A 14,540-nucleotide genomic window follows, 5' to 3' on the forward strand; every position below is an offset into this window, starting at 1 on the left:
AAAATAAAATACATAGGGATGGGACCGATCCGATCCAGTAACGGTATCGGCTTCCGATACCAACATAATTTACAGATCGGAAATTTCCGATCCAACCTGCGGGGATTTCCGATCCATGAACCATGTCTGTGCTTTAATGTTGTCTACTGAAATGACCCCACAGGTGATTCCCTGCCGGCTGCTCTGCTAACTGGCTGCAAACTGTTTTAGCTAGCAGGCGAGCGTTGAGCAGCACCGTGGCTAACCAACTTTTCAGCACAACATGTCCGCTGTGTGGAAATATGTTGCACTAGAAACACCACGAAGCAAGACAGCAACGTGCAATGTTTGCTAAGCCGTTGTACCGAGGGGCGGAAGCTCCGTCGCGACCTACAAGTGGTAATAAGTAGCGATTAGCTCGATGCTAACATAATATGGAGAATCCCATTGACGGGCCAGCGCATTAGCATCGGTCGCGCTCTTAACTTTTAAACAAACTATAAACCAAAGGGGGGCACCATAACAGGTGAGTCGTACAGGTAATTCACACACCAACAATATATTACTCACAGGCTTATGTCCCTTATAGGTACAGCAGGAAGAAAATGAACCGTGAGTGAGCTTCCGCCCCTCGGGATGTTTGAGATTTGAAAAACCTTTGTTTCTGCTACAGAGCCAGTATACTTAATTTGTGCTGATCCAATCAAGTAGCCCTTTTTATTTCTATTTTATTTGGAGAGGGGTAGTCTAAAAGAAGGTTACCCTTTATGAAGATCTCTCTTGAATTTAATAAATATTGACTGTTAACAGGATTTCCTGTTTTTCTGACTTTGTTTTCTGACCTTATACTTAACTCAGGTTGCCTTTTAGGACATACATACATTCGTACATATCATACTTGCCTGTGGAGAAGATTTATTACAGCATCATGTAAAATTAATATAATGATAATAATAATAATAATATTAAAGCAAACAGCGCTCTGGTATCGGAATAGTATCAGTATCGGCAGATATCCAAATTCAGGTATCGGATTGGAAGTGAAAAAATGTGGATCGGTGCATCCCTAAAAATACATGTGCTCATGATCACACAGGAGACTTTCATATTTCAGGCCTCGGTGGGTTATGAGTCACAAAATTTCCTTTTAAAAACTGCAAAAATGTAGAAGTTTATGTCCCTAAATGATGACTGTCACTATCCAGTTTTCCCCACCCTGCACGTGGCTGAGTCACAGCGTACAGTTCACCTGTATGTGCCATACAATACATGGTATGATTTGGCTCTGATTTGTATGTTTTTATTTACAAAAAGTGCACAATTGCAGTGAAACTGTATTTACATTTAACAGCTTAAATACCGGTTTGGAACAAACAACAGACAGACTCCTCCGCAGCTTCTGGAAAACTCGACATATTAAAACGTAGCAGCACAGACCTCTATTTCATTAAATAAAACACAATCAGAATCAAGACTTTTCCCCTTAAATTATAAACCTCTTTTGCACTTTTAACATTCAGGTGAAAAGAAGTTCATGGATTTCCCAACATGATGTCTGAGCACAATACAATGTTCATAAACATGCCCCAAGTTTCTCATGACCATCTGTCTTCAGTATTATCTTACTTCTGTGCAGCACAGTCTACTGTTTTGCCGTGGCCACTGCATAGATTTCATTTATCTTCTCCTGGTACATCTTCACAACAATGGGCCTCCTCAGTTTCATGGTGGGTCCTGCATAGGCAGAGAAGAAAAGCAGGTTAATCTAATCTAAATCTCTAAAGATTCAGTTTCTGATGAGCGAGACGCCGCAAGGTTCAGCTGTCATGGAATGTTGTCTGGCATGTGGCACAGTTACAAGTTGTGTTGTGGTTACGACATGACCTAGATTATAAGCTGATTAAATTTAGCAGCAAGTTAAAAAGTGACAGCAGTAGTGAATACTTCCTCCCTCCTTAATACTTGTATTATAGGTGGACCTAGTTTGTTTGTTGCTATTTGTTTTATCAGATTTTTCTGAATATTTCCTTAAGATCGACTAGATTTATTTCATTATTTTTCTTTATTAGTTATTAATTTTGTTTGCTTTGTTTTTCTAGTTTATTTAGTCTATTTGCATTTATTTTGTAACAGTCGGGCGCCACTGTAGGCACCTACAGTTTTCTATAGGTAAGCTGGTACAGGATCACCTTTTATTTGAGAGGCAGCAGGAGACATGATTTCTTGTTTCTTCTTTGTTTGCTTGCTTGCATCTTATGAACAAGCCTAAAGAAAACACTAAACCTTGGTTTTCTCTTTTGCCTGCGTACATTTCATCCTGATGGCGCATCAGTGGCCATTTGATTTTGGATAAATAGTCACAACATGAAGCAAAACCAAACTCCAACAATCACTCACCCAGTTCTCCTCCAATGATGGAGAAGTCTCGCTCCACTATGACCCATTTCTGGATCTTCTGGGCGTTGGACGTTGCTCTGGCATTGATGTGCTCAATCCCCTCCTGAATGGCTTTGTAGACAGCTGGTTCCTTATTGGCTATGATCTCTGACACCTTGGTAGCTGTGACGCCATTCCGCTGGCAGAAGTCCAAAGCCTCAGGGCTCAGCTCGTCTGTGGGCTCGCCGTTGTCATCTACAACGCACTGATGAAACAGAGAGAAGGGTTATTACTGGGTTTGTTTTATTTATTTAGTAGCTGTGTTTTGCAGGAACGGAAGCTCGGTTACTTTGAGAGTGAGCAGCATGGAGAGGAACTTGAGCTTGTCTCCGATCAGCATGGAGTTGCTGATAATTGGCACCTCGGCCTTCAGTGCATCCTCAATGGGAACAGGAGGGATGTTCTCTCCACCAGCAGTGATAATCAGCTCTGTGAAAAACAGATTCAAAAGTGCGTCACCTGTTTGCCAATATTTAGTGTCCAATTTTATAATTAAACAGTTACCATTATAATTTTTGACAAAACATTGCATTGTGTTGTTTTCCTTTATTTTATGTGCAAATTTTGTCTCTGTTAGGACAACTACAAGTAGAAAAATCCACCACAAAAAATTCAAACTTTCACCACAAACTAATAAAAACAAAAACAAAAAAACAATGTGTATTTTTCAAGGTAACTTGTGCTTTTCAAGATAAAATACTGCAAATACTTTCCTAATAGAAGAAGTGAGTTGATGATACTTGCAGGGCTGAAATGATCAGTCAAATAATTTACAGAAAATCAACTGATAATTTTTTTAACAGTCATTTATCAGGCAAATTTGATGGTTCCAGCTTCTTAGATGTGACGATTTTATGTCTTTGTTTCTTTTCCTTTTTTATCTAATTGTCAATTATTATCATTCATGTAATGTTGAATTTACTGTACATGTTCCTGACTTGCAAATAGTTTTCACATCAACATCCAAGATTGTAATTACGATTTAAATTACTCTGAAAGCAATGCTATGTTCAACTTGGTGCCTAATGTGCCTGAAAAACAAATATTCGATGTAACCAAACCTAAATTCAGTAGATGCAGTGTTACATTCTCAATGCAGTTAAATTAAAGACACATAAGAGCTGAGAGGGCTTTGCTAAGAACATGCAAAGAAGCTTTTTTTTAAAACCACAGCTTACCTTTGATCCTTCCTGTAATGTACAGGAATTCGAACTGGTCATTTTTTCCCAGGTCTCCAGAGTGCAGCCAGCCATCCTGGTCAAGAGCCTCTGTGGTTTTGTCAGGCATGTTCAGGTAGCCCATGAAGACGTTCCGACCCCAGAAACAGATCTCTCCGTTCCCATCCTTATCTGGGTTCTCCAGCTTCGTCTTGCAGCCTGGCATCACCTTCCCACAGCTGGAACGACACATCATAAGTCAACAACACACTCATTTAAATCTGATGTGGACAGATGCTGAATGCTTTGCTGCAGACCTCATGATGCGGTACTCATTGTTGATGGAGATGGTGTGTGGGCCGGAGCTTTCGCTCATGCCGTATAGCTCCATCAACGGGAGGTTCAGGCTCATGAAGTATTCCAGAGTTTCTTTGGTGATGGGCGCAGCACCTGTGAAGCAGATCTTGCAGCGGTCTAAGCCCAGCGCAGCACGCACCTTCTTGAAGACCAGATTGTTTGCCAGCATGAAACCCCACGGCACCAGATTCTCCCTGTAACCCAAAAAGATCAAATTTACACCAGGGCAGGAGATGATATCTGAGGGCACAACTGTGGTTAATATTTGTAAGGAATTAAGAACTGGGCTCAAAATGAAATATAACCATTTCCATTTTTTGGTCACTCTAGCAGTATGACTCTAAAGATGGCAATGTCAGTCTTTCCGTTGGTCCACCACTTTGTTCCAGACTGAAATAGCTCAACAACTATTGGATGGATTGCCATCAAATATTCATGTTCCCCAGAGGATGAATCCTACTGACTTCAAAGGTGAAGGACTCGGCAACTACTGAGTGGATTGGCATAAAATTTTGCGAGTGTAGGATGAATCGTAATCACTTCAATGATCCCCTGACTTTACATCCAGCGCCATCACCAGGTCCAAATTTCAAACTGTGCAGCACTTTGGTGTAGATGGAAGCGCACTTCATTTACTGTATCTCATAACTATGACATACTATCTTCTCATCACATTATCACCAGAAAAGATCTCATAATTTACAAGACAGCCGGTTTTACAGCATATTCTGTGACCTGATTAGAAATGTCAACTATATTGCCACTGCAAAAATTTTTTAATCAAAACCTGTCTCACGCTTTAAAACCTGACAGTTATTCTTCTTGAATTCTAATAAAGGATCCTTGTGGCTATCTTACTTGTTCATGGCACTGTAGTTGTACTGCAGGCCTATGGACTTGGCCCAGTCGGCCACTCTCTTCCTCATTGGGGATGCCTTGGCACCGATTGCTTTCATCTTCTCCTGCATCTTCTCCCACACTCGAGGGACGCCCAGGAAATAAGTTGGGCGAACCTCTTTCAGTGTGGTTCCCAAGGAGCCCTAGAAAAATGAACGAGGATTATAGTCAAGATAGGAACCCTTCATTATCAGTCCCATTTCCTGTTTGTTCAACAGCAGGCATCCTTACCTTGAGGGCGTCTGGTTCTGCAAAGTAGACAGTTCCGGCAAAAGTCATAGTGATCCACATGTCAAGCATCTGGGCTGCGACGTGGCTGAGCGGTAGGTAACTGACCACCACCTCCGCAGCGTAGTCATAATCTACCAAGGTTGATGCTGTATGGGCTGTCCATGTCAGCTGCACGTTAAAAAGTGGGAGAGGAGTCATCATAGTGTCTTGAATTTTCATAATATAAAGGCAGCTATTTTAATAATCAGTTAACTGTTTCAGTGGCTTTTCAAGCAGAAATTGAAATTGAAAAATGCAAAACATTCTCAGGTTCCAGCTTCTCAAATGAGAGCATATGCTGCTTTTGTCATACTTCACTGTAAATTGAAAATTTGGGGGTTTTAGAAATTAGGTCAAACAAATCAAGGGATCTGAAGATGTCATATTGGACTCTGCAACAGTTTCTTGACTTTTTAATGAACAAAATGGCCAACTGGTGTGGTAGAATTTACTTAAATGTGTCTGTAAATTTTGGAAATATATGTGGCAGATTAATCGATAATGAAAACATTTAAAGGAATAATATTTCAAAGTAGTTAAGTGGTGTCATAAACAACGAAAGCTAAGAAAAAAAAAAGTCTCTTGTTTAGATAACTCACATTGTCATGGCTCAGCATGACTCCTTTAGGGTTGCCAGTAGTTCCAGAGGTATAGATGAGAGTACAGCACTCATTGGCCCGAAGACTGTCAATCACAGCGTTCAGCTGCTCGTCGGGCACGTCCTCTCCCAGCTTCATGAACTCTGCCCACTGCAGAAATACGGAGATAATGTTCAAAACAGTGTCCAAACCCAGACTGAACTGCGCTGTAATGCAGCTGTGTAGTTCAGTCACATTTATCTAAGTGCAATTCTTATACCACAAACAAGAAAGATAATATGTTTGCTTTCAATATATATACTGTCAGATGTTTTATAACTACGTGGCTCATCTATTTAATCAATGTTGGCTGAGTGAACGTACTGTATACAGGAACGGTGCTTTCTGCTGCAGTTCGCCTTTATATTGGACAATGGCTTTCAGATGAGGTAGTTGATCTTTAACCTGTTGGGAAAGACAAATTAAACTAAGGCATGTAAGGACAGATATTTTTTTTTAATCTCTGCAGAGGGTTTTTACAGGCACACTGAGGGCCAGTGCTGATATAAAATTCCTGACCTGCAGGATTTTTTCAAGCTGTTTCTGGTTCTCCACAACCAGGACGTTGGCCTCACAGTTGGCTGCCACATACTGACAAGCTTCAGGCGAGTTGGTCGTGTAAATGCCAGCTGCCAAGCCCCTGTGACACATATCAGATGAAGGAGAATAAAAAAGCTCAGTTGAATCAACACATTTCCTTACACGATTCAGTGTGGATTTTGTTCATTTGCATACAGCCTATATTACATATAGGCTAATAATTAAATATAATTTCTTTTGCCTGCGTAGAAATTACTGAAGCCAGTGTTCAGTATCTTTTTTATTTATTATTCTTTTCTTTAAACCTTAGTTTAACCAGAAAAACCTGAGATGAAATTCCTCTACCTCAACAGGGTTTCTGCAGAGTTCACCAAGTTAAAGTCAAGACTTCTCACGACCTTTTTAACACCTATAAAATCTAGCTTATAAGCTATTTCACAGTCTAACAACTCAGAATGAATTTAAAGTATGATGGAAAACTAGTAGAGACAATAAAGCCTAGAATTATTTTCAATAAAAAATCCTGGCAGTACATAAGAATAATTCCTACTAATATAATTTGATTGGACACAGAAGGTACAAGCAGCACAAAACTGATGCATGGATGAACCAGTTAAAGATGACTGACTGATCAGGTTCAGGGGTTAAACAGCCTATTGCAGCACAAGGCACAGTCACACCAGCCTCACTTTTAGTTTCTAAGTATATAAGGTCTCCTGACAGAGACATCTTAAAATCAGCATTACTGTCGACAGCTAGCAAGAGACTTTGGGAAATGAACTTCAACACTTTTCAATAATTCCTAAGGCTTTTTTCTGAGTGATGCTTTTTAAGACTTTTCAAGACCTGCAGAAACACAGTTCAGTGATGTTCTGGCCAAAACAGGTATTATTGACACTGAGTTACAAACATAAGGTGGATAACAAAAGATATTTGCAAAAAAAAATCTGAATTAAAGAAATCATAAAGTATTCATCATAGAAGCAAATTAAAGCCACCTGTCTTAAAACATTAAATAAGACCAATCTAGAACAAAAGCTTAATCAACACATAAAAAACTCAAAAATACCCCAAAACATCAACAGCCAGAGGAGAGAATCCACATTAATGTTTTAAGTTTTTGTACATGAATCCTTGTTGTACAGCAAAAGTAGGTCTTTTGAGGAGTTCAGCAGCTGGATATCAATACCAACAATATTTTTTTCTGCGTGCATAGTTTCCCAGAGAACAGTAAAGAAATAGCATGTCAAAGACCCACATTAGACTTCCTGAGACTTTAAACTGGTACAGCCCAGACAGGTGTGGGGCAGAGACACAGGAGAGACAGAGACAGACTTAGAGATAAGCATGGACAGAGATAAATATGCAGTTTCAGGTGAAACTATGCTAAAGGCATCAAGTACAAAAGTGGACTGTAAAGTACGAGCAATCTCATCTGCCTCAGTTCCTTAAATATGATCTTACCCAGCCAAGATGCAGCCAATGTCTGAGATGAACCACTCAGGAGAGTTGAATCCCAAAATCCCCACGCCATGGTAACGCTCCAGCCCAAGCTAAAGGAAAAAAAAAATACAAGTGGTTGGTTTTTTTTCCTTTAAATCAACATGTATGTTTAATGACACAGTGGCACAGTGCCTCCATTACTTTTGACCTACATTTCACCTAAAAAGCCACTCCACCTCATGAGGCGTGAACATGGCCATGAAACTGGAGATGTAACACAAGCTGCAAATTTCACACGCCCAAGTGTTACTTTTCATCCGCTCATTCTCACACCAAGCAGATTACAGCGTAAGAGAGGGAGAATTTGGAAGTACTGTTTACAAAACAGGTACCAGGAATTTGTGTTGACTGTAATTCTTGGCATATAGTTCACATTCATGTCACATGAATTCTTCTTCTATGTATAAATTAAGAACATTATATACAGCGCAGGCAGAAAATGTACATATAATAGTATATAGTATAGTATACATTTGTCATTGGTTTGGGCTTGAGTTCAGCACATTAGATTTGAATGCAGCTACAGTGGATAGAACATAGTGGGCAGAACCTTTAGAACCTGTAGAACTCGTATAACACAGACAATGCATGTAAGCTAACAATGCAGTTTAAGTGTAATCACTTGAAACTGCCTGTGTAGGAATGAATTGTTATGTATGACCAATGAATTCGCCTGGCCTTGTTTCTGTTCCTGAAAATTACATGACAAGATGCAATAACTGCATATTTGGCAGAAGTTTGATTAAGACCAGCATCTGACACCTTATCTTAACACCATAGAAAGTATTATACTATCAAATGCTTAAGTTTGGGAGGAAAACAAACTAGAAAATAGATACCTATTTGTCCTTGTTTCTTAGAACTGAAAACTCTATTTTGATGCTCCAAAATCTTTTTTTTAGACCCCAGAAATCATACAAAAACTAAATCCCTATCAAGAACCAGAATCAACAGGATCAGATTAACTAGTGCTGTTAATCTTCAAAGCATTTTTTTTTCATAACTTCACTGTTTCTGTAGCTCTCTGTTGTCATCATGCACCACAGTGTGCATCAAAAAGGCTACATTTCCAACATTTTTGACCCCAAAATACCTTAAATAAAAAGCCAAAGACAAGAACTGTAATCTCACAGTTAATGTTTCATACAAAATCAATGTGCTGAGCTGGAGACAGCAGAACAAAAAACAAAAAGTCATTGCCTAAATGCTTCCTGATTCCACTATATTTCAAGCACACAATGGTGCAGTCTTCTGTACAGTATATGCAGAATAAGTAAGTTTGCAAACAAACCTTGAGAAAACCTTTAGCTGCTGCCCGACACTGCTCGTAGTATTGCCTCCACGTCAGGGTCACCCACTGCCCCTCTTTTTTGGAAACCAAAGCAGGAAAATCCCCGTATTTTTCCACAGTCTCCAGGAACATCTGGTGGATGGTGATGGGAGTCTCCGAGGCCAAGCCTGAGCCCTCCATCCTCAGCTTGACTGCCTGGTCTCTGCTGGTGCTCCATAGCTGGTCAGCTGGGGCCAGAGTCGTTGTCAAGTTCGCCGTCGACAGGGGAACTGCCTTGGGCTCTTCTGTATTGGGACAACAGGGGCAGCTGCATTTACCCGCCATTACTTACAAGATGACCTCAGAAGACAGCCGCACCACACCAAAACACAGCAAGCTCGCCCTTTGGAAGAAGAGTCAGGAGAACTGCAGACCCCTGCGGGTGTGTTACACCTGCTGACTCTAAGCAACATGATTTGCACAGAACAGGGTAAGGCTATATTGTTACCTGAGACAAAACAGGAAGCTATGGAATGTCAATGCCTACCTACCAATCAGGTCTGGTTGGGGGAAGTAACCAGGTTTGAATACAAAGTAGATTTGAGCTACTGTGTTGGTGCATCAAAAAGTGCAGACAGAATAATGTTGTAACTGTTTTCCAAACATGCATGTAGGCTGTTATGTTGTTTTTCTTTCGTTTTTGTTGTATTTAATGTTATTTTCTTTTCCTGTCCGTCAGTCTGTCTTCTTATTTCTGAGTCTCACCAAAACTCTAGGATGGTATCGATTCTTTTGTTTCTTTCCTTTGCTGGATGTTAGTGAACTACAAAACTCCTCAAACATGTTGTCAGCACTTCACTCCTAAGCATTTTATCTGTTGTTACAGTTCTTTGACCTCAGGTGCATTTTCTTCTTCGCACTGAGGTACTGTATGTGGCTGTATGTACCTGAAGATTGAATCTAATTTCCAAAACTTCAGTCTGGTTTTGAACTTCACAGAACTGCAACTACCAACAACTTCTTGTTTTATTTAGACGGTCTGATTTTGGCTTGATTTGATACAGTAAATCATAAGATTTTTATGCAACAGACTTTTTTGTGCATCTAAAAATTCCTTTTCCTCCTGCTGTGACTGTTTGCAAACCTCTCAAACTACAAGTCAAAAAACAAGAAACACCTTGTGACAAGTAGAAAATAATTTTTTGATGATGTGCTTCATCTGAACACCAAAGCCACAGCTAAGAACGATTCCACTTTAAGGACAGAAAGATTGTGCAAGGCTGTGTGTGTTGTTTTTGCCACTGAGAACAATTTTAATAGCCAAAACATAGTTATCTTTTGCTAATTTGGAAATAGTGTTTTTCACTGCCTTAAATGACAGCAGTCTTCTCTATTTCGCCATCACATGCAACATGCTCCTGTTTGGTACTGCACCAAACTCCAACACCACTTTTAGCTTCCCCAAACTGGTTTCCTATTAGTTCCAGAGCTGATTTAAAAAATTTACTGGTTGTTTTAAAGGCACAGCATGGTGACAATCCTTTTGAAATAACCTTTGAACTTTAGCATTAATGTGAAAGAACACCAAGCTGATCTTCTCTGCTCCATAATCAAGACTGAGGTTCACAGGAAACTTGATACTGCAGAAAAACCTGCCAGAGGAGCTTAGACCAATTCATCAGTTCAGTCACTCGAATATTTTTTTCAAATTCATCAGTTCTTCTCTCCTAATACTACATTCAGGCTCTTACCTAGTGAAAGTCCTTCAACTGCTTCTTCCAGCTCAGGAGATCTGGCAAGTTTGGCTGGTTCCTCAGTCGTGCTGGAGGGATGAGTCTCCTGGTTCTCTGAAGCTGATACTGCTGTGGTGGCTTCTCCATTGAGGATGAGAGAGGAGTGAGTCTTTAAGTTTGAGGAATCTGACAGAGTCTGTGCCTTTTGGGAAGCGATACTGTGAAAACCATTTAGAGGTCATGAATGAGAACTGATATCCGGTGATGCATAAACATCAATTTTAGATACACAGATTAAAATCAAATGATCCTAAGTGGATCAAATCTTCATGAGAATCACACTGAAATTAGTTGGCATTGTTTTACATACCTCTCAGGATTACCATCCATGAGTGCAACACCGTTGCCCATAACCAATTCTCCTTGGATGCTCATCTTGTATTTGCTGGAAACAGAAAATTTATCTTAAATGGACGTGGAGTATAATTAGCATTAAAACACTTCAGATATCCTCCACCGAGGACTCTCCACGCAGATAAGATTATCGATTATGAAACAGTGCCGGTCTGCTTATTTATATCAGACTGACATTCACTAAAGTCATTGCAACAGGTCAGAGCCAATGACCGCCAGTGTTAGTAATCACATACTGCAGTGGTCTAAGTGTTGAAACTGTGAATCCTGTGCCAGACAGCATTGGGACATCTGTACGCACTATTTATGATCTTTGGCTAAAACTTTAAGCAACTTTGACCGAGATAATCACACTTTGAAACAGAACATGCAGCACCTCTGTCATTACTAGTTAATTAAGGTTAACAAAAGGCCTAACCAATGTTGCAGGTATTAGATATTCATCCCCGCTATTGTCCTCAACACCACTCTTTCGTGTCTGTACTGCAGACAGTGAAATTATGCCATCTAGTGTGTATATTTTGCAATAGTGGAAACAATTCAAATACTCCACACATATACTGTATGTCCTCAGGCTTAAGTGCACTGCTAAAATTATCCAATCAATCAAACCAATTTAGTGACACATTCACTGACACTGTAAAGCTGCATTTGTAATAAAAATCATATTAGATTAGGATCTGTCAACCCAGCAGAATCCCAGTCTGACCTCTGGTTTCTAAGATAACTTTGGTCAAGATTTCTGAGGACCAAAGTTCATACAACTTACAAAACTACAGTTTGGCAATATGAAGTGGCAACGGCAAAGTCTTTGCTCTGGATTATGCAAGCATCAATTAAAGTGCACAAAATGTAGATCTCACTCTCATTAACTTGGACTGACTTGGATTTGTACATTACCCAGAAAGGAGATGTTACCTTTGAAAAAAACTGTGAATTAATTTGAAAGAAAAAAAAAGTAATAGGAGTTCTACAGTTCCATAGGAAAAAACAAAAATCCAGAGCAGTTACAGATGTTCAGTCTCGGTTTGTGAAGGTGAGGTCCAGGAGAAGTCAAGTCACGTTTGCAGATGTTTGTTTAGCTTTTAACCAGAGCCAATCGTTGTGGAGCGGGGGTTTAAAGGAAAGGCTCTGTCTCTGTTGACCAAACAATAAAAGTTGAGAAGCCTGCTCATACCAAATGGGGGCTATATTCATCTCTTAGTCATGTGTTTGTCTTAAATAAATTTGTCATTCAGTACATCCCCCGGAGGATGGTGAATTCAGTTTGCTTCTGTCAACATGGCAAAGACTCCGACAGTGTGCAGGGTGGTGTATTTTACTCAGTCTTACAATCTGTTGTAAAATTCATAACAATTAGCTGGAGTAAAAAAAAAAGGTTGGAACATGTCAATACACAAAGATTTTCTATCTTAACTTTTCGTGGAAATCCTTTTACAAAACATGCATTCCCTAAAGCAATTCATGACCAGAAACACCATACACCCTTTTCACACCTCACACACTTTACAGGAAAAAGCATCAAGTGGTAAATGTAAATGTTAGCCTACCTTGTCTGGGGACCGAGCTGAATGGCATCAAGTTTGACAGGAGCAGTCAGGTGCAGTACAGACCTTGATCAACCTTTGATCGTCGCAGGTACTTGACTCTCGCCCCGTGGAGAAGATATCAGCCAAAGGGGGACTTGTATGAGGACATTCACTCACGCCTTGTCCAGAGCTATAGAGACTTGCGCAATCCTGTGAACACCTGCTGCTGAGGCCGTGTCGACCAGTTAAAGATCCACCAACAAACTTGGACAAAGGTTATGGCTCCTCAAGGTGAGGAAGACCTGGAACCTGATACACAAACAGTCTGCAGCTGGTAGAAACCGGCTTTGTTTAGATTAATTATAGTAACTGGCAACTGTTGGCACTGGTGACAATCCAAAACATTTAACGGTATAAATATTTAAGGATGCTATAGTGCAGTGCTTGAGTAGGTGGTTGAATGTTGCTCAGACTTTTATTATCCCAAATCGACTTGCGAAGACTAAGATAGAAAATGAGATATGCATGACGAGGCCTGTCAGAGGAAATAATGATAAAGCTAGATAAGTTTTCTGAGACTTTGACCCATAAAAGAGCTATTCAACAGTTTAGCACAACTTGTGCAACTGTGTTTTTTTTTTTTTTTTTCAATCAGATTGACACATAAGGAGAAAAGTGTCAAGATGTTGGCAATCCACGTTAAAATACAAAAATAAATTACTGGGAAAATGTTTTTTGTTACCATGTCAGAGTCAGTTTTCTGTAAAACTCTCCTCTCTACCTCTGCCTGTTATTTTGTGATTGACATAAAGACCATAAGGGAGATTAGCAAGGTAATTTTTGGAACAATAATAATAATAATTTTGGAAGAAGTTTAAAATCTCCACAAACTCTTCCCTCTCTCCAGTATCACAGCATCATTAATACAGGCCCTGCTTCCTCTTCTCTTCCTGACCTAAGTATATCTCACAGCCACATCTGTCTGATGGCCGCGTTCAAGGAAGTGGGCACTGTTTTGTAAGTAAATATAGAGGAAAGTTCAACCCTATGTTCTCAAATGACACACAGTAACCTAACTCACGGGCACCAAGGTCACTGAATCATACCACCAAGTCACACCATGTGCGTCCCTACTCCGACCCACACTGCTAATGTCTGGGCACATGCCGAGGGGATTCATCAGTGCCAGTACTGCGGTGGGTAAATCAGTATGATACTGTGTGCCTTAAAACAGGGGTCCCAGTGGGAACCACTTGCTGATAAGGCACAAGGGTTTTTAAGCTGCAATGAATTGATTTATTTTAAATACTGATAAAACTTTAAGGAACAAAACAACATTTTGTACTAAATTTATGAAATATTCAGATATTCTGTAGAGCAGGATAAAAAAAAAGTGTATCTTGAAAAAGTGCATATTTACTAACATAAGAATTTTAGTGCTCTATATAAAAAGGCACATTCAGCCTATTTTTAAATTGGAGTTGACATTTAATTTTATTCTCATTTTAAAGATATATTTATCAGCTATTGTTGTGGTAACTGTGTAAGGTGTTTGACACTTGGCTCAGGTGTTTTGAGATTTGGTTCCTCTTCCTGTTGGCTTTACTACAAAGATGTATTGTTTTACACAGTGTAAAAATACTTGAGTGAATGACGAAGGTCCTCGACAAAAACACTGTCTCTAATGAACTCAGTGATTTCCGTGTGTGGGAATTCATCCTTTTTCTCTACATGAGATAATTTGAGCTGAAAATGTAATGCATATAAAAAGAAAATCTTTCTGTTTTGCTGAAAAGAACCCACTGATAAATACCCCA

The 14,540-nt window shown here is 39.7% G+C and overlaps 1 protein-coding gene across 1 annotated transcript; it reads right to left on the bottom strand.

Moving 5' to 3' along the window:
- Positions 1-704: 704 nt before the first annotated feature.
- On the bottom strand, positions 705-12,910 carry LOC121184938 (long-chain-fatty-acid--CoA ligase ACSBG2-like). Its single transcript, XM_041042869.1, has 15 exons — positions 12,745-12,910; positions 11,151-11,225; positions 10,799-10,998; positions 9,069-9,352; positions 7,739-7,827; positions 6,254-6,374; positions 6,059-6,139; positions 5,696-5,845; positions 5,058-5,225; positions 4,788-4,969; positions 3,890-4,123; positions 3,594-3,811; positions 2,705-2,844; positions 2,377-2,620; positions 705-1,713 (listed from the first exon to the last, which is right to left on the bottom strand). The coding sequence occupies exons 2-15, from the start codon at positions 11,213-11,215 to the stop codon at positions 1,622-1,624; spliced, it is 2,268 nt and encodes a 755-aa protein (XP_040898803.1). The 5' UTR covers positions 11,216-11,225; positions 12,745-12,910; the 3' UTR covers positions 705-1,621.
- Positions 12,911-14,540: the final 1,630 nt, after the last annotated feature.

The sequence above is a fragment of the Toxotes jaculatrix genome, chromosome 7, assembly GCF_017976425.1.
Source record: "Toxotes jaculatrix isolate fToxJac2 chromosome 7, fToxJac2.pri, whole genome shotgun sequence".
NCBI classification, from domain to species: Eukaryota; Metazoa; Chordata; class Actinopteri; family Toxotidae; genus Toxotes; species Toxotes jaculatrix.